The 24,343-nt window shown below is 38.2% G+C and overlaps 1 protein-coding gene across 1 annotated transcript in view; it reads right to left on the bottom strand.

Moving 5' to 3' along the window:
- LOC128867956 (protein stum) overlaps window positions 1–7,601 on the bottom strand; it is a 28,603-nt gene extending 21,002 nt beyond the window's left edge. Inside the window, exons 1-4 of the mRNA XM_054109595.1 lie at window positions 6,640–7,601; window positions 6,000–6,587; window positions 3,282–5,923; window positions 2,322–3,219 (exon numbers count right to left, since the gene is read on the bottom strand). Of these exons, the coding sequence (XP_053965570.1) occupies window positions 2,322–3,219; window positions 3,282–5,923; window positions 6,000–6,587; window positions 6,640–7,496 (4,985 nt within the window). The 5' untranslated portion in view covers window positions 7,497–7,601. The remainder of the gene's footprint in view (window positions 1–2,321; window positions 3,220–3,281; window positions 5,924–5,999; window positions 6,588–6,639) is intronic.
- Window positions 7,602–24,343: the final 16,742 nt, after the last annotated feature.

Genomic DNA, 24,343 nt, shown 5'->3' with positions numbered 1-24,343 from the left:
TGAACTAACACACGAACATCTTCTCCTCGGCTCTCCTTCCCGGAGTTGTCAGTTTTGTGGAGGGCTTCTCTCAAACCAACACATCCTAGACCTCTGTCCAACACTAACCACCAAACGGATTACTGCATTTGGATCTAAGATACCATCCACTCTATTTAATATTATTACCTTTGAGAATGTGAGTAAAGGATACAATTATATCAAATGTATTAAAGGGGTATTCTAGTCTAGAAATTCAAAAAAATCGAAAAATTTTTTTTTTCAAAATTTGATAGTTTAACTATTCAAAAATATCTCCCTAAAAGGATTTTTCAAAATTCGAATTATTTTCGAAGCTACAACTATTTTAGTGACGCGACAGCTTGACTGGTTTGAGCGGACGCCGAACTTCAAAAGTGTTTTTCTCGAAACTACTTCGTTCGATACGGTCGGCACGATATCTCAAGTTCTAATCAATCGATTTGCTTGAAATTTGTCATGAATATTCCTTAAATATATCTCTATCATATGAAGCTCGAAAAACTGGAAATTTCAATTTTTTAATATGTGTAAACAATTCGAGAAAGCTTAAAAATAAGAGAAAAATCGACCTCAATTTTTTGAGTAGCCGCCATTTTATGGAACATTTTTTTTCCGTTTTTTCTGATTCATACGATAATGACATTCATATTAATTAAGAATTTGTATTTTTTTTTTTTTTTCAGATGACCACAAGGGTAGAAATCGTGACGACGGGGACACTGCCTTTTTTCCCCCCTTCCACTTCAAGGACGCATAACTCCATGAAAATTCATTTTTTTTTTCAAATTTATTTTGTGTGCTCCTAATATATGAATAAATAAATGATAAAGAAATGTATCGTAAAAATATCAATAGCTTTTTTTTTATTCATCGTCAAAAAATGCTCGAAATTCGGGCCTCTAGACTAGAATACCCCCTTAATATACCAGACCATACTTAAAATGTACAGTTAGAAATAAGTCATTTTTTAATCGTCATTAAGCACTGAAGGCCCTAGTAGCCAGTGTGCTAATTAAGTTATGGTTATATTGTATATATCCCCTATAATCAATAATAATAATAATATTTTGTCTTTACAGAATTTTGAAAACACAAAAAATTATTTAGCTGTTTGAAATTTGTTTCACATTTTTACAGAATTTTTACCCAAATGTGTATTGTAATGCGGAATTTAGGACCTCTTCCATAAATAATATCTAGCATAATAAAATTAGTCGTAAGTTTCTGCTGAATAAAAAGAGGTATAAGTGAGAAGAAAAGCGGAAGAAAATCGAGCCTAATGATGAATGAATTATTTTAAATACGATTACTTATGAGCGAAATCTTCACATAGGAGTTTTAATTGAACTTTTAAAATTATACGCCGCCAGTAAACATTTTGATATATTTTAATTATTTGACGATTTATTAAAATTTTATTAAATTAAATTTAATAAAAATCCAGAGAATATAAATACTTGTACGACCTAAAACTGCAACAAATTCCCAGAGAGAATGTGCGTGTCAAGAGCTAATGCAAAAGCGAGCATCTTTTAATTCCCTCATACATCTGCCCGCTTGTATCTACATACATACATATGTATTGGGACATGTGGTTACTAACAAAAATATGCAATATGCTAAAATGGAAAATTGCCGATGTAGCATTTTAATTAGAAATGCATGCAATAGTACAATTTACAACATTTGCAATAAGTCAACTGTGCAACATGACACTGACTTCAGTGTGTGTTGCTGCAACACGCTTCAACGATTCACGCGTCACGCTACTCTGGCTCCATCTCATAGTTTAGCATTCCACGATTAAGCGTACAATAACCCAAAGTGAATACAAATCAACATACACTCATTGACATACACATGCATACATACATACATATAGAGTGCATTCTTAAGCTTACTCGGAACAGTGCAGTGGCGATAAGAAAATCTGGGCTTTTCTTGGGAAAAACGCTTCAGTTCAGATTAAAACCAAAGACATATCGGTACATGCACATGACTGCTTCTTCTTTTTAGCGAAAGGCGAGCTCATCCCAAGATATAAACCATGGTTTGTTTTTGGATGATTAAAAATGGCACCCCGCTAATTGAAATTAAAAATTTGAACAAATTTAATTAACCAACTGGAAGAGAAGTTTTCGCACTAATACGTACATATATATGTAAGCATGTGTTTACTGGAAAATGTAAATGAAATAATCGGCATTGATCGCAGTGTCAGTTGAGGGCATTGCCATTAGATTGGCTGGAGAATTTGTGCAATAATATTATATTAAATAAATTCATAGGGTTTCACTTACCCACTGTCCGCAGCCGAGCCACCTTGTCCATCTGGTGAACGCCGTTTGATATCATGGTCACCATCACCATGACCATCACCCTCGCCTCCTTCTCCATTGCCTACTCCCTTTCGGCTATTTCCACTTGCCCCGGTGACGTTCGCATGTGCTTCGCCACTCATCAGCATTGTACTAAACGCCCCATCAGCCGTCTTGTCCGTCGCACCATCTCCATCGTACGCGAAATTCTGGAAATTTGCATCGTCACAGTCAACTTCTGGCATAACTGATATAGCACGTTCACTAACCCGTTCGACGGTGGCATCCACAGCGCCCGCAAGTGGCATTGTCATTGCACCGGTTGTAGCAGCTGCAGCCGCCGCAGCGGCAACAGTGGAGTGCTGAGTGGTATGCGCAGTTGCGTTCAACACAGATACATCAGCCTCGATGGGCTGTGTTGGAGGTAGAGGAGATTTTTGTGTAGCTGCAGCAGGCGTAACTGAGCTACTACCATTTTTTTGCGATACTTTGGCAGCACCCGCTGTTGTAGTTGATCCTTCAGCTGTGCCTGAGCGAGAGATTGATTCTCCAACACCGCCACCACTACCTCCTCCACCTACACCACCAACACCACCAGCTTTGCCAGCCGCTTTATTCTCCACCACCGTAGCTATACTTGACGTGGGCGAGCCTGCACTATCCGACCACTGACGACCCATGTCGCTCTCGAAACTTTTTAAATCGGTGAGATTTTCATGAATAGTTTTCTGGATTTCATCTGTTGCCACAGTTACAGTCTTTTGTATATTCTCCAGAGTCTTTTGAGACTTCTCTAATATAGCTGCTGGTAGAGTAGAAGCATTTTCAGGTGTTCTCAGTTGTGTACGACTATTACTCTTCTGTAATGTAGCTGGGTTTCCTAAGAAATTTTTACAGGGTGAGAATGTGAATAGAACTTTATTAGATACATTTTTTACTAACCGTTTGCCTTTGACGTTGTAATAGTTTCCTCTGCGACCGATGGCACTGTCGTTTTCTTGCTGAGATTACTATCGGAGCGTTTCATGCTGAGAAGGCTCATTCTAGAGGCCATGCGCACGAGCCCCACGTTAGATGGTTGCCGTTTCATGGTTGAAGTGGAACCGCTACCTCCTGTACTACCCGAGCTTATGTTTGCAGACCCCCGAATAGTTGTTGAGGCAGCAACGCCAGCTGCCACGCTCGCCGGTATTGCACCTGCTTTCGCTGCCTCCATTCCAATAGGGCTGCTACCTGTCAAGTTGCTTTCGGTATCTTTACCATTAGCAGACTTCTCTTCTTCCAGTTTCGTCATCGCATCATCTTTTTTCGCATTACCGGTTTCTTTTCCCACTTCTGCGTTTGTTTTGCTTTCGATTCCCTTTCCTTTCAACACAGCCACTTGCCTTTTAGTTGTTGCTTTTCCCAAAGTTTTGGAGGTAGTTTGGCGTTTGATCCCACTTGCTGCCAGAGCTACTGTGGCTGCAGAACCACTAGCGCCTGCCCTTTTTATTCTTGTTGCTGCGATTGTACTTTCGCGGAGTTCGGTTTTACCAACACCAATCATCGTTGCATCCTTCTTTTGTAGATTAGAAACCTCTCGTCTGAGGCTCGTACCGGCGGTCTTCTGCAAATCACTCGGCTGTTTTTTCACAGATGTTGTCTGTTTGCTCACTGATGACGGCGTGCGCTTGGCACTCGACGTGGGTTTATGCACCGATGTTTGCGCTTTTTTGGCACTTATTGTTTTCGTTCGCTGATTTGGTGAAATTCGCGTGGGTGATGCCACACGCATACTCTTAGTTTCCTTTGATTTCGCAGGTGAGCGAGATTTGGATTGTTTGACTACACCTGGTTTTGATGAAGATCGTGTTGGTTTTGTTACACTACCAGCCCTTAAAGGTATGTGGGATTGCGAACTATGCCGTGACTCAGATCGCTCCCGCATTTTCTTCTCACGTCCACGACTTCCCGATCGCTTTTTGTTGGGCGGACTGAGCGATTGTCGACGAGTTCGCGATCTTTGGTTTAGGACTGGACTGACAGAAATTGATTTTCGACGCCGTATTGGTAACGGTGAATGTTCAGCACTTCTTTTTCCAGGAGCTGGAGAAGAATTTCTAGCAAGTGAATTTACCGATCGCATGCTCATTTTCGAGCTGGAGCGGGAGTTTGCAATATCTTTTGCCATTTCCACCCTCGAATTCGGACGCGTGCTGCTACGGGAAGCGGCTCGTGACATTGGATGCGTAGAGGCCCGTGAAGTAGAACGTGATACTGGTCTGGAATTGGCACGTGAAGTCGACTGTGACGCCTCGGTTTTTGCCGTCGCACGAGAAGCAGTACGACTAGATGTACCTCGTGAATTTGGATCAGCTAAAGGCAGTTGGGCAGTGAATTCTTTCAACGGGGATGACGATCGGGAACTTGGGCGAGAGTGGTGTGGACGGACGGGTATCTTTGAAAATGAGTCACGTTGAGAAGTCACATCAGAAATCGTTTCAGAGGGTGCGAGTGAGCCAAGGCCATTTTGCTCAGGACTTTGTGGTGTACTACTGTCTTTATTCGGCGTGCCTATGATTGGAGAAAGTGTAGAAGGTTTAGCAATTTTTGCTCGTGATGTGCGACCACCAGTCAAACTCATTCCCGGTATTAAAGATAGGCGGGGTTTCATTTTAGGGCTAGGAAGTGGACATACAGTTTTTCTGCGTTGTTGTTGAGCTGCTATCGATGAACGACGGAAGCTAAAATCGGATGTTGTAATAGAGCTTAAATTTGAACTACGCCGATCCGAGGCTGTTTGTGTTGAGCTACGACGCTCAGGCGACGTTGAACTAGATCGACGACGAGCTTGGAGCTCTCTAATAGGTGTCGAAAGAGGTGTTTTTAATTGCCTCCCTAGGGCAAGGTCATCCATGCTAGCCCATATCGAACGCAAGGGTATATGAGAAGTGTCACCATTGAGTATTCGTAGCAAACCTTTTTGTTTTCGGGTTGGATTAGGGTTGGGCTTAAGTGGGCGAGGCAAGGCACCTGGCGGAAATACAGCTGGTTCTCGATGTAAATCCGTTATGGAGCGATTAAGACGCGGTATTGCAGTACGGTAAGGACAGGTAATTAAAGGTAAAGCTTCACAACTTTTCATTTTTGATTCATTTGCTGGCTTGGCAAACGATGGCAGTGCTGCAGGGCGTCGTAATTTTGACGCTGAAGTTAGCGCCGCTGAAGGCGACATTGGGGTTATATCTTGTGATGATGACAATGACTCGCGATTCTGCAATATGCCTCGTTGAGTCATCATGTTTGGAGTATGCCGGCCGGTCATATTAAACTGGACTGAGGGGCGAGGAGAATCGTCGGCGGGACCTTGAAATTTTTGTTGGGGCAACTGTGGCAACTTGAGTTGTATACTTGATAAGGATTTTTGTTGTAAGTACTGCCGTGGTATAGCGACAGGTTTTATGGTCGAACTATTGGATAGTCCTGAGATTTTTGAGGGCGAACGCTGGTTGAACGGTGAAGGACTCTGAGTTCGTGACGACTGTGGTGATTTGTCAGAAATAATTGTGAATGAGGTCTTTTTATGAAGGCGAGGTTGGTCAACTCTGCAGAAAAGAATAATACTATATTTCTTAAATATTCATTTCAACCTAATATTTTGTGAATTGCTTTATTTAGTACCTGAAATCTCCGCCAGTTGCTATTGAGTCTGTCAATATAACAGGTGACATTTCACGTCTGATAGAGCCTTCATTTTCTCCTGGTGAGGGAGTAAAAAAATGTGGAGGTGGTGGTGCGGCCGGTGGCGGGGGTGTGGGAAAATTCTGTTGATTCAAACTGTCTATGGATCTTCCGGTCTGTTGAGGCAAATACCCTTGGGGTGAAAGCAATAAATTAGTTTCGATTTCACGTAGAAGGGATGGAGATGGATCGGGTGGCCTTTCTGGTGGTTGCAAAATATCCAGGGCAACATTTTCATGCTCAAATGCTTCTGCTTTGTCCACAAGTCGTTCCTCTCCACTGCTGGAGCCATTGGAGTCATTTATCATTGCAGCCACCGGAGAATGGTGCATTGGCATCTCTTCCCTTTTAATCGACATAATATTCTTTGAACTGGGGCGCAGTCTTGGTATTTTACTGAATTCGGGATAGTCTTGTGCAGCTGGTCGAAACCACTCGCTACTCGCATAATATTCATTAGAAAATTGATGAGGAAATGAGTGATTTGCAGTGGAAGGTAAGTCTACTATTTCGGTTTCTTGAGTGTTACTGCAAAGAGGTTAAATTTATTTCTTATTCATAGATCTCAACCAATGCGTACCTTAGTGCACCAACATTCGATTTAAAGTCGTCACTAAAGTTTGACACGCGTCGCGTTGCTTCGGAATATTCACGTACGCCCTTCGCATCCCTTACTTCCAATGACTCTATGATTTCTGTGACATCAGTTGGATCAGTTGCGTCGTACACAGAGTGTCGACGCGTCACATTATCTGGCGTCAGCAGAGCATAATTCGGTGACTCATGTGCCTCAGAACTAGATCCACCACTTGAATTAGGTAATATTTGAATATCTGGGGGTTGAAGACGAGGCAGTGGCGTGGGCAGTACAGCGAAATTTCGCTGAGGTAACGTGTCGGAACTGCGTCTACTAAAAAGCGAGCTTAAAGGCACATTGGAAAATAGTCGTGTGTTTGCAGGTCGATCAGTTTCCAAAGATACGAGGCGCGCAGTAGCATCTTCATCAGAACCGGAACTGATATCCAACGATGATGGCCGAAAAAGGGTTACAGGATCAAACTGTGTAGTAAGAAAATCAGGCGGTGGCGGAGGTGGAACCGGATCTCCGAAAAGGCTGCTGTACTGATTATCCAGCTCAACATCGACTGAAACGGTACCGGAGGGACGAGCACTGCTGAGGCGCGAATGTGGATGCAAATTATAGGAAGCGCTAGTGTTTGTGTTTGTGGCAACCGGAGATGTAATGCAGTCGTTGCGAAATTGTGATAATGAAGACGGTGACATCGTTTGATAATTGTAGTCAAGCGGAATTATGGCAGGAGTGAGTGTTGATGTGCTCTGCGTATTCGAAGAGATGTTGGAAGCGGATCTTGCAGGATGCACTAATAGGTTTGGTGGAGTGGCAGATGAGGATGAAGATGACGGTATATGGTTCATATTAACATTGAATATTGATAACTTGTGGTGCAGGGGAAGGGATGTACTTTCGGAACGGATTTAGAATTTACAAGTAGTTGACGGGTTTCCTACTGGAGTACCAAGTCGAGATGGCGCTGTTAATCTACAAATAGTATAAAGAAAAGGTCAGTTATTAGGTTTAGTTTAAAAATACATATTTATCATACCTGTATGCATAGCCTTCAGTCGAAACACTTGGAGGTTTGCTAGACTCCTTTCTAGTCGCGCACAAGCACAAAGGTTTTGCATCAATTGGCATTTGTGCAAAGAAGTTCGAATATGTACAGGCATATGGGTGGCTCAATGTTGTATACACTTTCGTATTCAATTACAACAGTTCGATTCAAACTTGCATGATGTTTGCGTTCGTCAAACCGTAACTACGCAATTTCTGTAGATGGTTTATACCAACAATTTTGTTTTCTTCTCACGCATCGGCGTTTGGAAGAACTCAGCGAAAGCAGATTTTGAGACGTGTTGCATATTTGTGGAATGAAGCTTTTATTGTCAGAATGCACTTTATCCTGCTATCGGAATGGCTTGATGGTTTTGACGATCTTAAATTATATCAATTTTTTGTTGCAGAATTTACCACTTTGTGAAAAACTTCTTGGAAGTTGCGTATTAGAGCTTTTAAGGCTCGGCTGACTTAATGATCTGAAAAAAGTGAGTAGATTTATAAGTTGAACAGTTCGAGGAGTTTCTTTTTTTAAAACTAGAAAAGATGAAGTTTAAGGTTTGCTGAAGTTTGTTTTCTAAAGCCATAAGTCATGACAAAGGCTTGCAGAAGAATTTTTTAGCGTTTGCCACAAAAAAGTATTCCTTCCTTAGTTCATTTGGTAACAAAACGAACAATAAGAGCTCGTTCTTATGGCGCGAAACGATGACCGGCTTTGAGCCAACCAACTTCTTCACGATTTTCAATGCCAATACCAGCAACTGGATGGGTGGCCACGTTATCGTTATGCGACTGAGCCGCGACTAAACTCTGCCAATGTGCAGAGACTATGAAATGTTGCAGCTGCCGCCACTTCGTTTGCGGCAATTATGTTGCACATCGCATGTTGCACGTGCCTAAATCTTGCTTGCACATGCAGTGTGTGTGCCGTAAGGCCGATCTTTAAATTTTTACGCTTCGCTTCAAATTGACGATTAGCTGCTACTTGCAAGATAGGTTTTCCTTTTTTTGATTTTTCGCTTTATTTAAAGTATTTATGTATGTATTACTGTTGGTTGCAGCTATCGCCGTGTGAAAGAGAGCGTCAAATTTAAGAAACACGCAAAGCCTGGCATAAAGATGCCCTCACGATTATAAATTATCAAACAACAAGTAAATAATTAAGTTGCAAATTCCGATATTTGTATTTATTAAGTATACGAATACTCCCTTGAATTAATTGAGTAGAAAAGATATTCGAAGAAAAATGATTGTGTTAGGCATAGGCGAATAATTTTCGCATTTGCTTATTATTAGCAATGGAATATTTTTATGAAACTAAAAGCGATCGCACGATAGATGGAATTATTTCACATACAAAAAGTAAAAAAAATCGTGGCTGGACTCTGCTGATATTTCTGTTTAAATTTTTATCGTCCAAAACCCTATTTCAAATGATAATGCCTATGACATATCGATTTCCACTGTTCCACAGCAATTATTTCCACGATACTTTTTTTTATGAAGCTTGACTATTGGCAAATCTAGCACAAATAAAATAATTTAATAGCGTGCTTCATACAGTTTTAATAAAACAACGGTAAAGCTTTCGAAAGTGGAGAAAATGATTGGTTTAGACTATTAACTTCTATAATTTTATTTCAACTGTGAGTTATTTTCTATTGAATAATAAAAATAAACATTTTATTAAAACATGCTTAAAGGGGCAGCTTTCCTGCCTACGATGTGATACTTTGAATACACTTAAATATCCGTCTACTTACAGCAGTAAAAAAAATTCTGAACGAAAAAGAAAGCTGCTAAAACTTCATGCAAAGTTATTCCTAACTTTCGACAATGCCAGCATAAAGGATTGGCCGCGAACTGCATGAAAAATCGTAAAACGTAACTCGAACGTGCCGAATGGATCCAGTGCTGCGCCACACGACAAGACTGCCCAAATAGGTTTCGCCCAGCGAAATATCTTAAGTAACTAGTCCTCGGTAAGCGATTTCCATTACTCCTTCTGGGCGAAGAAATGCCAATAAAACTTGGCGCTTAGGCAATTATTCAGCAGAGGAAACACCATGTTCCAGTAAGCGACGTTCGCCATGAAAAAAGTGTTGCTCGATAGTTAGTTATAGTAAAACGAATAGTAGTGGCCACATAGTGGTTCCTAAAAGAACACTTGTCCACTTTCTTGTCTCATACAATCACGTTAATAGCAAATTGGCATGAGAATACTGAATAATGAACGACTTGACTAATTAGGTGAAAATGTTTTAATTTATCGAGTATACTTGCATTTAATCATTTTTAGCTAGCAAGCCAAAGTGCTAAATGCTATTTTGTTTTGTTTTAAGCCAACTCATCTGCATTCATTTATTTTAATCTAAATCAAGTTTTTCAATATTCAAGTAATATATGCCGTAGCATTAACTCTATGACGTTCAGATAGATTGTTCTTTTCAACATTAATTTATAGCAAGTTATTTTTTAAATGAATTTGCCATTCATTTTTAATTTCCTTACAGCTTTTCCCATTTTTCACATCCCTAAGCATTTAGCCTACTTTTGGGTGCTCCACCTACGACGGCCAACACAGCCGGTGGTTACGGGCATTAAAAGCCGGCTAAGCTGTGCTGATTTAGTTGAACAATTGACCGAACTGCGGTTGCTAAATATAGATTTTCATTTCTTTTCGCATTCGTTGTACACCTGCCCTGCCTTCATGGGGGACACTTCGATTGTTTACGTTTTGTTTTGTTTCGCTGTTTACTAGAGATTTTATGACACACTTATTCGTATTGCTTGTGTTGCGTTCGCATATTCGCATTCACATTTGCCAATGAAAAGATAAGGAATAAGGAAAGAAATCTGGGTCAGCGCATTTATGCTTTTATATCTACTTTAATGGTTTGTGTCTTGTGGTTTGTGGTTTGTGGTTCACAACTCCTTTGACCCTAATGGCAAATTAAGTAAATTATAGTTCATTACCGTTGCGACACTTCTTACAAGTATATGGCTAATATCCCAAGGTGTTGATGTGCACGTAAACTAACGAAGGAAGGCTCGAATATTTGAGTGAGTGCTCAAGAAAGGAAGAGGAAGTGACATACAATACCACTAAAAACGTTCGAGTGGGAGAACTACGATTGGAGGACAGCGGGGGTACATTTGAAAGTATAACAAGTGTGAGCGTGTGTTTTGATATGCGGATATTATAACGCGTCAGGCTGAAGTAACAGTCTTTAGTGCATTGCTATGCTTTTTACAATATTCAGCGTTTATTCAACAATAAATCACTAAACATGTTTTTGCAGATTAGATGCACATTTTTTTAATCATTACACTGCATTTCCTGTCAAATAAATTTTAAACTTTACAAGTCCAAAAAAGAAAATGTCAAATAAGTTGTGTTTCAGCGGCAATTAAGCTGTGCCAAAATGGATATATCCTAAATATGGATAAGTATAGTAATTCTATTCTTATGGATAATGGATAAGTAATTCTACCAAATCGCGTTGCAAAAATAAACTGTGGCACAATTGCAGAACTACTCGTTATTTTTGTTGACGAGACACTGCAACTTAGCAAACACGCACACATATACTCACACAAGTACCCAAGGGAAGTGCGATAATAAATTTAGTAAGCACGTGTGGTGTCTCGTAAATAAGATTTGGGATTTTGGGTATTAGAACGAGGATATTTTTGCATTCTATCAAAAAAGTACCGGAAATTGCTAATTTAATGAACCCACTCCAATGGAATGTTAAAATCAACCCTTAGAGTACGGAGTGGAGGAATTTATATGTTATAAAATATGCTCCATAATCTAAGAGTTAAAACTAAAAAATGGTCAGACGAGAAATAAAGAATATTAAATGGACATTATGCGGAATCAGAGAAAGCGAGTTCCTCGAAAAGTGATAAATTTGTGGGAAAAACTCAAGGATTTGGTGTAACGATAAAGCACTAGCTCACGAACCTATCGTAGCGAACGAATTGCTTACCAAGAACTAAGCTAATATCATCGAACTACTACCATTCAGGAACCACTACTTTGTTCTTGGCGAATTTCACAATTGAGTTATATTACGTCAGTGCAGAAATTAAACAATCATTTGTGTGCAAATGCATGTGTGCATTCTTGGCACTCCACTTACGTTCGATTATTCTTCATTTTCATTTTCTTCTTCTTTCTTGGCTCCGAGAATCAGAGACAATTTCAGACGAGAGAAGATAGAAAAGAGAATGCGAGGAGAGCCGAAGTCGATTCTGCAAATGCATTTTAACCCTCTAGTGCCCAAATTTTATTTTTGAATGAAAAAAATTGCTTTGGGTGGGGATTATGGTAAAATTATAGGTTTTTTATCAAGAAAGTGAAATTTTGTTCCTTGATCCGATTATATAGGGATAAAACCTTACCCCGCCTGCAGGCGGCTTTGGGAAAGAACGCCAAAAAAAATCGATTGTAAATGAAAAACTTGCAAATTCAGTGTATTACGTACTTTTAAACAAAAACAGAAAGTTTTGAACAAAAATCAATACAAAACAAACAGTCAGTCTTATTTCAAATAGTTTTAGAAAAATGTCTACAAAAGAAAGGCATGCTTTTGGGCATAAATAGGCAGTTGGTGCAAATTATTTATGGTGAAAATTGTGAAAGCAGTCCTTTTGCTGGGGAAAACAAAGATTCAGATTCCATTTTCGGCACTCGATTTGAGTTTCGGAGGTGCAGCCAGGATATTCGCACCTTTTTTTACCGGTGCGTGATAAAAACTTTGCAAAATGTCCAACTCCGTCGTAGCGAACGTCGTCAGGAGGTAAGTAAGCTTTACTTCCAGTAAATTTTACTTGAGGAGTTTGTCATGGACGACCTGGAGCTCTTGGTATTGAAGAATATTGTTGTTTGCATAGTACGTATGCGATCTCTGCCCGGAAGTTCGGCAGTTGGTACTGTCTAGCATGCGTGTCAATCTTGTTAATTCTTCTGAACAAAACATAAGCGTTTATCATGGCCATATCAAGCAGGTGATTAAAAAGTCGGTTTGTGTACTTATTGCTCTTTACCGGAATCTTATATCGCCCAATTAGTCCATCCATAAGGTCGACGCCCCCCATATATGACTATTATATTCACGGACTACATTGGGGCAATCGACATCAACAAATTTTTTTTCTGAGCGGACGAACCGCGACACTTTATTTATAACATTTGTTTATTCTGGAAGGGCTTTTCGCCTGCGTAACTCGATGCGAGTCACACTATTTTATTGTCCTTCCAAACTGATAAAGAAATGTCAACTCCTAAAGGAGATCCACAAAATTCAGTTGAATATCCACGGGGTTGTTTCCTGAGATCAAGATCTGTCGGAAGTTTGCAATTCGGAATTCGATTTGAACGAATAGTTCCCAGCGAATGTATTCCGCGTGATTTTAGATAAACCAGAAGTGGCAGTGACGTGCAATAGTTGTCGAAATACGTTATATGGTTTTTAAAATCTGGAATATTACGGGACAATCGGACCACCACATTCGCTGATGCCCCAAGATCTGGTGTATCAGTCAGATCAGCATTGTCTCCTGCGCCGCAATATATTTCGAAGTTATAACAAAATCCGAAGGAGTCACACAAAACGAAAGTTTTATACCCCATTTATGTGGTTTATCTGGCAGATATTGTCGAAGGAAAGTCCTCATCTTCGGTGCGCACATTTGTTCATCGTCACATAAACATCGGAATGGACTGAAACCTGTTATTGAAATGATCAACGAGACATAAATTGACAACATGTACATAAATTGACACACACTTCTGATTCCAGCATAGAATCTGTCAAATTTACCGCCCTGTTAATCACCTCGTCAATTCCAGTGTCGATAGGTAATTCTGCATCGTCCACATTTTCGTCTAAAAGATCTTCGAAATCTTCTTCCACGTCTGTATCATCGTCGATTTCTAGTAAATCCAAAAATGTTGCAATATCTTCATCATTGAGGGATGATAATTTAGACTTTTGTCGTTGATCCATTTCTAAAAAACCAAAACTTTAAGTTTAGCCCCCCTCTAAAAATATCAAAGTTTCAAACTTACCGCATAGTGTTATTTATTCCGAGTTATCCCAGGACCGCCTCTAGACGGGCTGTCTTCAAAGGTTTATAAAATACAGGAAACACTTTTTTTTTGTTATTATTTTTAACTTTCGTATTTTGAACACAACCAGCAACACTATGATAATTTTTATTATAAGCTAAGTACACTTCTAATATTTTTATTTAATTTTTAAAATGCACCACTTTTGCAGAATAATTAATTTGACCGCACTTCACTATTTTCCAACTTCAAATGACTATGACGGCTGATTAAAAAACAAGACGCTGCTGCAAATGCACCAGCAATAATTTTGGGACTTCCCGGAATTAGAAAGAGTTTAAAAAGTAACGAAATGGTATTTAAAAGGGAATAAGCGTGAAATAAACTTAGGCCGTCTACAGGCGGTCTTGGGTACTAGAGGGTTAAAAATGTTTTTATGAGTGGATTACATACGTCTACATGGTTGTTTTACAGGACTTTTTTCAGATACAGATTTGTGCACTGGACAAGATCCTGATGTTCACAGATTCTTGTCACAACGTCATTGTTTCATTAAAATCCCCTAAAAACAGGTTTCAGGGTGTTTTAGCCCCATATTTTCTCAAGTAGATAAAAAAAATATAAACTAATTAAATATATTATATTCTTCAAAAAAACAAATATATTTATTTAGTTTAAATTTTTTTTATCTACTTCAGATGATTATTTTAAAATTTTTTCTTGAATGTATTTTAGTGATCCAAAGATATTTATTAATTTCAATTGTTCAAAACTCAGTTCCCTTACATCCGAGGGATAAATTTCTTGCTAAGGCTTGGCAAATCTTATTATTATACTGAAATCATTACAGTCCGTGTAGCTCCGTGTAATCCCGGTATCCTTATAGCATTTTAATGAATAATTAGTTAATATTTAATATGTTCGTACACCACAATTAGAAAGAGTATCGGCTTTACCAAAAAGATAGAAATGTTTCTATTTCCAAGATCTTTTGTACGCTTTGAGAGCCGAAATTCTTTCTGCATCGATCTAAAGTCGCACTTCCAGCCGATTATACTGATATGATTATTGAGCTAAGCGTGCACCAAACTTCCCCTTCAATCGTAACAGTCCAATATATCCAGTACATATCATTTCACATTATTGTTGGTATGAACTTCATGATGAAGGAGATTGAGTATCATTCACTAGCAGGTCCGCCTCACTAACTTTTTGCACCAACATGCAACAGCAAACATGTTCAAAATGTTCATTGTCAACGTTGTTCGGGTGTCAAGCGATGATTGAAATTAGTTCTGCTGAAGGAATGACAGTCAATGTCAATGTTTCAATTCAAAAAGAAACTTGATCGTCAAAAGGTATTCTATTTCGATATATATCTACTTTTTCTTGGCTATAAATATTTGAAATATTTCATTACTTTTGGTGATCACTAATTAGACGATTTAAGGAGGTAAATTTGTACGTTTATTACAATACAATTCGCAGAAATTGCAAAGATAGAAAACACCAAATGTCAGCTATTAGAGTTTTCAAGCAGCCACTAGAAGAAAGTTCTACGAAACTTTAAAACAGTGCGAGTTAAAAAAAAATTGGTATGCTCAGTAATAACATAATTTTTAAGATTTTTATTTGGTTTTGAAAGAATGAGTCCAAAATGATATTTTTAAGTCGAAATATACGTCTACCAAATTCGATTAACGGAATTTTTAATATTATTGTACATATTTTCTATTACATTACTCTTTTTTCTTCGTTGTAAAATTCAATTGAGAACACTGCTTATTATAATTTGTTATAAACAATTGAATTGCAAAACAACAAAATGCATGAAAAATATGTTTATCATAGCACAATCCTTTCTGAGTCGATAGTCGGTCGAATTTGCTATATTGATAAATTCTAGGTGAAGTTATATTGTTTTGAAACAGCAGATGGTATTAAAAGTAAGTATGTTTTAATTTTTAGTTATAGGCCAATACTAAATAAATTGATGATTTTTAAGCGGGATTTCTGGTTATTTCGTTTTTTTTGAAGCATTGTGTTCTTCCAACATTCCCTTTTCAATTGAAATGCTAAAATTTCTTTATACAACTTTTCTAAATACATTTTCTTTGCTTTGGATGTCGCATGGTTCTGCTCACTAGTATTTTGAAAGCCATTTTTAATAAAACACAAACTAAATTCATTGCCTTCAAAGTCCTCGAGAAACACGAAAATGCTCCTTGTTTCAAGCCTTTTTATGGCATTTATGTAGTTATCACACTATAAATCACTTTTCCACCGTCACAATTGCTGCATTTCTCTTTAATGAGAAACTATAACAGTGGCACAGAACTAACTATAGAAGCACCTTAAGTGAAAAATTTACGAGTTTAATTTAATTTTGGTTTTTCAATTTCACTTTAAAGTGTTTTTCACACGCAAATATTAACAAATCCATAAGGAAGAGGAGAAAACCGGGAAAAGAAATATTCGATTCAGAAAACTTGCTCGCCGTAGCAAGTCAAACAAGAATACAAGAACACAACGGCAAAACAGCATTCACCGACTGTCGCAAACCAACCAACCAACTGGCTGACTGACTGACTGACTGGCAGCAAGCGCACCGGCACAACCTCAGCCATAAAGAGCTAAAGTTTCACCAATGCAAAAAAATAAAACTACTTCCCAACTTGACTACAACTCCTTGCTTAGTTGGCGTCTTTGCAACTACTTTTAGTCCTTTAAAGCACCGCACCCGAAGAAAGTGCCACCTCTTTCTTCATCCTTTCATTTCATATCACCACAACTGCTTTCGAAATAATTTCTCACTTGAGCGAAGCACCGCAAATTGTTGTTGAAATGTTTCTTCTCACACGCCAAGTACCACCGCGCCTACACACCTACACAATTATACAACCACTTACATATACTCCCTCTCTCGAATATCTCCTCCAGTGGTTGCATCAGTGCCTCTGTGTGTCTTTTTGCAAAGAGCCAGTGTTTTTCTTTTTCTTTTTTTGGCTTCTTTTTTTTTGTGTTTGCTTTTCATTTTCCTTTACGCGGCGAAATAACCTGTTGTTGCCGTTCATTGCTTGCGATATGCCACCTTTTCAGATGTTTTTGCACGCGATATTTATTGCCTTCTCTGTCCATTTTCTACTATCTTTTTTCGAAACTTGTGTGTTGTTGTGTTGGTAACTTTCGTATATTGAACTGTATTTATTTTACTCTCATTATCCTGCCCTCAGCTTGTAAACAAATTGATATACTAGTCTGGTGAGAAAAGAGAAAGCGACTAGTGCTTGTTGCTATTTCGAATAAAATCAATGAATGAAAGAGCTTAGAGTGCGTAAACTGGGATGTCGGGCCTAAAAATATGTGCTTTGGCCAAACAAGTTCTGGAGTCTGTGCAGTCAAGTAGCATAGAGAGCTTAAATTTAAAGTCTGTACACGAAGACTTGAAGTTGGGAGAGGATGGAATGGAATTATGACTGGCCGGCATTTTCAAGCACTCAGACAAAATTACTCATGTACTTTAACTCTAGTAAAAGGATTTAAAGGAAAAGGAAAGACAGATGGGGTGGAACTTCATTGCATTTCTGTAATTTCCCAGACACTTTTATGAATTTTAGTAGTTTTTGGAGGGGGAGAGAATGTAGTTCAATTGGACGCTCCAATTCATTAGCAAGTTTGCTGCCTTAAACACCATAGTATTCCAGCACTCAGCTAAAATAAAGCTTATTCTACGTTGGAACGGGCCTCAACTAACTTTCCTTAACTATTTCTGAAGCGGTTTTAATACCTTTAGAGTAGGTAGTTTAGATATCACTGCAGACGCTATTCATTTGTCCTCTCTCTTCTGCTTCTTAAACAAAGTGACATTTGCTTTCTCGTGCCAAATGACGTTAATTAAGTAGTGTATTAAGTCTTCCAAATATGTCCTTCGTTTTCAGCCTTACGTTGTATGCTGGTGCCCAAATTGGCTCCATTAATTTCACCTCGTACATCGACAGTGTCGTGGTTGTTAGCACGCGGTTTCGTTGCGTATGTGTTTGATGATGCGATAATATTCCTCGTGTCCGGCAGTCTCACCCGTCGTGCTTTATCCAATTTAGGGAAGTCATAAAAAAGAGTGCGGCTGTTGTCGATATGAAAGACAGATTTAAGGCTAGCTAGCTAGATTGTATGCAGCTCGTACCTCAACAGCGTCGCAAACCTCGCTTAGTTTCAAGCAGATTGGCAATATCCTTTCAAATTCCGACGATACTTATGGCATTGCTCAACATTTTCTGTGCAGCAGATAAAGTTCTTCTAACATTACAGAATTACGAGAAAGCAACTTTGGTCTCTATTTGCATACGGAGAAGACTCTCAAAACATCCTCTATTTATCTAGCGCTTCTTTTCCTCTATCCCTTCTAGCATAACCGAATGCGAATATCAATAGAAGAAAGTAAAAAATATAAACAACTTTGTATTGTTTGCCGTCACCAGAGGTGATTGAATTTCCTTGCCTTTGGCCAAGGGGTCAAAGCAATAAAACTGTTGCAATAACAATAAGAGTAGCAAACTAAGCCCGATATTGCAATGAAATGCAAATGAAGTCGCCGATAGTTGCTGCGAAGTATTCAAACTCTAAGGCAACTCTTCTGGTAGAACTGACTAAGCGAGTGGAAAAAAAACATTACGTCAAGCAGGTAAAAGCAATAACAAAAGTGGGACCGTTTCAACTCAGTAGTAGTAGTGGTAATAATAAAATTGATTTGAATTGTTTATGGTTGTGTTTGTACGCGTGGTAATCCTTGGCTAAGGACCAACGTACGGCACTAGGCCACTAGACAAGCGGCGCGCAACCAACCACAGATGTGTGAAGTGTTTGCGTGTGTGAATGAAGATATATTGTCGAATATATTGGCAATTTTAGAGCTTACTCTACTCTTCTACAGTACAATTTAGCTTTGCTCAGCTCACTGGCCCTGTAAAAATGTCGAGAGCGAGGCCGAATAACAGCGGTCAGCGGCCGGAGCGTCCGACCCGAAGAAAATCAAACAATTTAATGCATTCAGGCAAAGTAAAAAGTGACCAGTTTGGAAGGCGGCTAAACATTAGGTGACGCCGCGTATTTGTGGTGGTGAGAATTGCATTTGCATTGGCGGCTCACTTGAAATGCGAGTGGGCGAATCAGCATAGCGTAGGGTGAGTCAATTTGGTTCGTGTATGTGTGTATTTTGTCATGTACTACACTGAATTTTTGCTGGGATTTTCCTCTTTGCGAACAATTTTCTTTTACTATTTATTGCATGCAGATTGTAAAATTTTCATATTCCGAGTTAAGTGACCGCTTTAATGAGTTTTCGAAATGGCAAAAGGTGTAGTTTAAGAGATGTTTTGGTTTAAAAAGGTGTATATACATAAATATTTAAAAATATTTCACTTAAAAAATGCCATTCGATTTACTAGTTACTGCTCCATACGCACACACATATACATTTATACATGCACTTAAGAACTTTTTCCGAGAAATGCTCTAAAGTTTCTTAGTTGATTTCTTAGTCGGTTCTCCGTTGGAAGAGTTCTTAAACCATTTTATATTAAACAATTAAAATTTAGTTATACCACATAGAGAATATTTAATCATAAATAAATCACTGTAATGCTTTTTCATTATACACTTTTATCTTAGAAATGTATGTGTGTATATATATTTTTGTATTAACCCGAACCGCAGTTTCAAGCCGTTTTTCTTTTCTGCATCGATCCGCTGCATTTGCCGTCCGCTAAGAAACTGAAAATCATTTTTCCTTATGCTGTCCAAATCGAATTTCTTTGCTGCCTTTGGTTTCAGTGCCTGGGACTTTTTTCCTTTTCTTTTTCTTCATTTTATAAAATTCTCCTTTTTCCTGAACAACACAAAGTTGAGTGGCTTTCTTTCAGCCACATGTCTGTGGTTCACAAGCGTGTATATGTGTGCGTTTCAAAGTATGCGCCACTTTCTCTAAGAAATTGTCGTTGTGTGAGTTGTTTCGGTTGAAATAGAGTTGGCATAGCCCGTGACGCGGTCGGTCGCCACTGTGGACGAATAACGAAAACGTGGGTCAGTAAACCTACTTCCGGTTGACATAAATTCGCCTTGGACATGAAAACGTCGCTGACTACTACAATTCGAACTAACCGCTACTATTCGTACTACAATGACAACAAAACCAACAATAACAAGGACAACCATTGCTATTACTAACAAAAACACTACAAATTCAATGATCAACACTACTGTTGCCGCTAACAAAACGCGTAGTGCGCGAGGAAATGCAAGTGAGAAGAAAGCGTTTCATTGGCATTTAATGCCGTTGTCATTCTTTGCTACAGAGTACTGTCCACTCACTAGTTGAAGTTTGCATATATATTGCAGAACCGATTACCGTCACTCAACGAGGGTGAATACTTCATATGAAATTTTTTATAGGCATCTAAGCTTAAGCGATTATGCGGGAAGGCATTTGAGAGTTGTGGGTTTCCCTGAGTAGTGATTTTGTCCTATCGTAAAATACTTTCTGATTCAAAAATTTCACTTTGACAGTGCAAACAAATTGCATCGAAATTTGTAAAGGTTTTTCAAGTAGACAGTATGTTCCAAAAACTTTTGCTACCTACTACGAAGAGAATATAGTTTGCGAAACTTCCAAATTGAAAAGAATAAATCGCATGTGAATACTAGGTTAGGAACTCCACATGACAGTTTAAGCATTTAAATTCGAAAAAAAACAAATCAAAGTTATTTCTTTCAAATTCAGATAAGGTGACACCTCCGAAAGGCTGTGAGTATAATATTACATACACATGAATGTGGGTGTGTTTACTACAGCCGTGTGTGTGTGTGTGAAAAAATACTCGTACATGAATGAGTATATTGTTGTACTTTTTAAAACACTTCCATCACTCGCACTTTGGCGACAATCATCGTCGCTGACACGCGTTACATTTGCACCGCTTCCTGTGGCCGCCTCCGCCCACACGCTCGTTGTGATATTGAGCGAACAGCAGCTAAGTTAATACAGTCAGCTGGAAAATTGGTTTATTACCCAGTTTTTTCGCTAGCAAATATGCTGCAGTATCACTCAGCAAGTGGTGGTCAGCAGGAGGAGGAAAACATGACAAATGGACTTCACAAAACATGATGGGGGAAACTGGGGTGACAAGAACCTTGGGCCGCACTCCACATTTCACCGCGCCAACACTAACCGCCAGGTTAAAGGAGGAAGAAGACCGTCGCCGAAAACCAAAACAAGCATGAGACCAGCTGTCGGCTTTAGGAGGACAAATAATGGAATATGAATGAGTCCTATTCCCTCCATTCCATATGCTCAGGTCAGAATAAGCTTTGAAAAGAAGAATAAATTGTACGACATGTTTTGTGGTGCTAATAATTACTGTTATTGCTATTAACTGGCAGGATTATCCAGCAATACAATCGAAAGCCAAAAAAACGCAATCATGGTACTTAACAGGAAATTGGCCAGTTGGGAAATTTCCATTCGCGGAGTTTAGAAATGCGAAGACATACAAAATGTGAAGAGTTTGGAAATAGCAGGGACTTCAATGGAAATTTAACAATTTTGTACTAAATGCAAGCACTATTTTCAAATTCTGAGACAATGATCGTTATTTCAAAGCGCTTAAGGAGTCAAACATTTCAAAGACTGTAGTACACTGTTTAGACTATACTTCCTGAAAATTTCAAGCTAATTAATTAATGTCCGAGATGTCCGGGAGTGAGGGGCACTTGACGGCCAAGACAAAAACTGAAAACACGTTTTCCTTTGTTTTCAAAGACGTTGACGACTGGAATTCAAGAACCATTCAGCAGGTTTGAATACATTTTGTACAGTTTATTGACAGCATAAAAATCTATACCGAATGGACGATTTTTCGCTTTCTGTTCAAAACTTAGATTTGTTTTAAACAAAATATTATGGATTTTTCTCTTTAATTAAGGTGTAAGTTTTTAGAATTACATGAAAAATTACTGGAACTCTATTTTCGGTATAGCCATCAGAGCCGTCTTCGATTCCATTACGCCTTCCCCGTAGTGGTTTTTTGAAAAAAAAATCGTAGGGTCTTGATCAAATGATTGGTCATGGATAATGATGACACTGTGCGACGGTGCGTTATCATGATGCAAAATCCACGAGTGGTTTTCCCACAAATCCTTTATTTTTTGGCAATTAGCTTCACGTAAGGCATAAATTGTGCAGAGGCAGTTCTACTCAAGACTCTTTTACAAATGTCAAGGAATGGCGATACAATTTTTATAGGAATGTTAGTCACAGATGTGGCAAAAATAATCACAGCTAAAATCAGTTGGCTTAGAGCATCACCTGACGGTTCTTCGAAAAAATTTTTGAGCAAGATGTTATTGTTGCACAATACAAAGTGTTGATGGTCACCATAAAGGCGGCAATAACTTCGTCTTGGAATAAATCTGATTTTTGAAAAACCGATAAAGTTAGGCAACAATATTGTTTAACAGTATTACATTACTAGCTTTATGAAACTAGAGAAATCACTAATGAAAAATTATTAAAATAACGAATTTTTCAATTGCTTCCATTTTGTCGGTACTAATAATTATCAAAACTGTCTATTAGGCTATGCTTGCTAAAGTAGATTTGCTAGTCAAGTTAAATCCGCTTAATGAGCCTAATCGATTTAAATATGTTTATGCCAATGAGTTAATGCATCGACCGAAATGCCGAAAATGTACCCTTCGTAAGTCCCCTAGTCTAAGTGAACAAAACATGAAATGGCTGGCGATCGCCTAAAAAGCATTAGTCGTTTAAGCGGCCACATCAGACTTTCAAAATTTTCCATTATAAGTATACGACTTTAAGGGATTTTTAAGGGTTAGCTAGCCGTGCATGCTTATTTCAATGCTTTTTATGTCAATATATGACGAGCGTGCCTTGCTGGGTGCACGCTGTAGTAAGCGTGTGCATAAAAGTCAAGGCAAGCCGAATCATTTAACTAACAACAGTCGAAAAATTAACTAACGACCAGCGTCACCGACATTTTTATTCATTCACTCATTTCACTTCAATTTAATTTTTTCGTACTTACATTCAAATGCTTTAAGCGAAAACTAGAGATATCGATATTTTTGCTTTGCCAAGCTTTAGCCGCGGAAAGGAAGAAAAATGTGCAACTTGCCGGAATGAAAGCAGGTCAAGGCTTTCGGTCATACGCAGGACAATCGGCTTACGCAGCTGGATAAGTTACATGGCTGAGCAAAATTTGATGAGTGTGTGAGAAGAGTCGAATATTAATACTTTCTGAGGTGTACCATAGCCATAAACAAAGCCAGAGAAATACGCTAAAGGAATGCAAAGAGAGGTGTCGGCTAATTGGATTCAAAATCAGTTTACATTAATGCATTTTAATTATTTATAAAGAATTATGAAATTGCGATTTACTTTAAGAGGTTATATTCCTTGTGTTGGACTAAAAATCGAAAATTTTTTTATGGCATATTTTAAGAGTACATCATCTTAAAAATATAAATTCAAAAAATCAAAAAGACCGGAGCACTAGAACGAAAGTTACAGACCGTGGAAGCGCGCGACCTTATCCTTAAATGAAGTGCACGCAAAACCTTAGAAGCGATTATCTCGAAATCGTGTTTTTTAAAAATTACCATCGCGGCGATCATTATTTATCAAAAACCATTTGACCGATTTGCATAAACTTTTTTTTTAATTATTAACACTTATAATTAACAGTTTTTATAAATATTTGCATACTTCGCTGGAATTAAGTTTTTTTTAATTTTTCAAACCCTCAAAACTCGTTTTTTTGGTGCAAAGCGGTTTTCATATCGAAAAAAAATTTTGGGTAAATAAACAGTTCAGATTCACTAAAAACATGTTTCTACAATAATCATTTAATTTTTTTGATTTCAGTTGAGCTGCTCATGCGCTACCGTGATCACCGCAAGCCTCTTCTAAAAAACGGCGTTTCGGGGGAGGGGCGATATCAACAATAAATAATAACATTTTTTAAAATAAAAACACCAAAATGTATTCTTCGCGAGTTACGCTTCAGTATGATTTATGCCTCATTTGAATAAAAGTTCTAAAACATATTTAAAAAAAATTATGACAATCGTCCATTTTTTCGGGCTCAGAAGGTATATAACCCCTTAATTGGACTACAATTTTTATTTATTTATTTCTTTATATCTAAAGTGTTTTGTTTTGTGTTTTTTGATTCTCAAAGGACTCTTCATACATAGTTGAAAACTGCTGCTGCGCCTAAAGTGAGGCTACACATTTAATTAACTTTCAATTTCAGTTAATTGCCGCTCATTGGTATTTAAGTCTTTGCAAATACATATTCTGGGAATTTCTTTATTCCAATAGAGTGATTAGATAAGTTGCTGCCATTCTAATTTTAGTCATTGCTCCGCATATTTGCGTATCCTTTCCGTTAAGTGGATTTGTAATATACGTTCAAACTACAATATATAATTTTTTTATTTATATATCTATATTTAGATACTTAATAACTAAAAACATTGAGGGAGTGTTCAATG

This window comes from Anastrepha ludens, chromosome 6, assembly GCF_028408465.1.
Source record: "Anastrepha ludens isolate Willacy chromosome 6, idAnaLude1.1, whole genome shotgun sequence".
NCBI lineage: Eukaryota > Metazoa > Arthropoda > Insecta > Diptera > Tephritidae > Anastrepha > Anastrepha ludens.
Note: the sequence above shows the minus strand (reverse complement) of the source record. Positions and strands in the feature narration are given on the sequence as shown.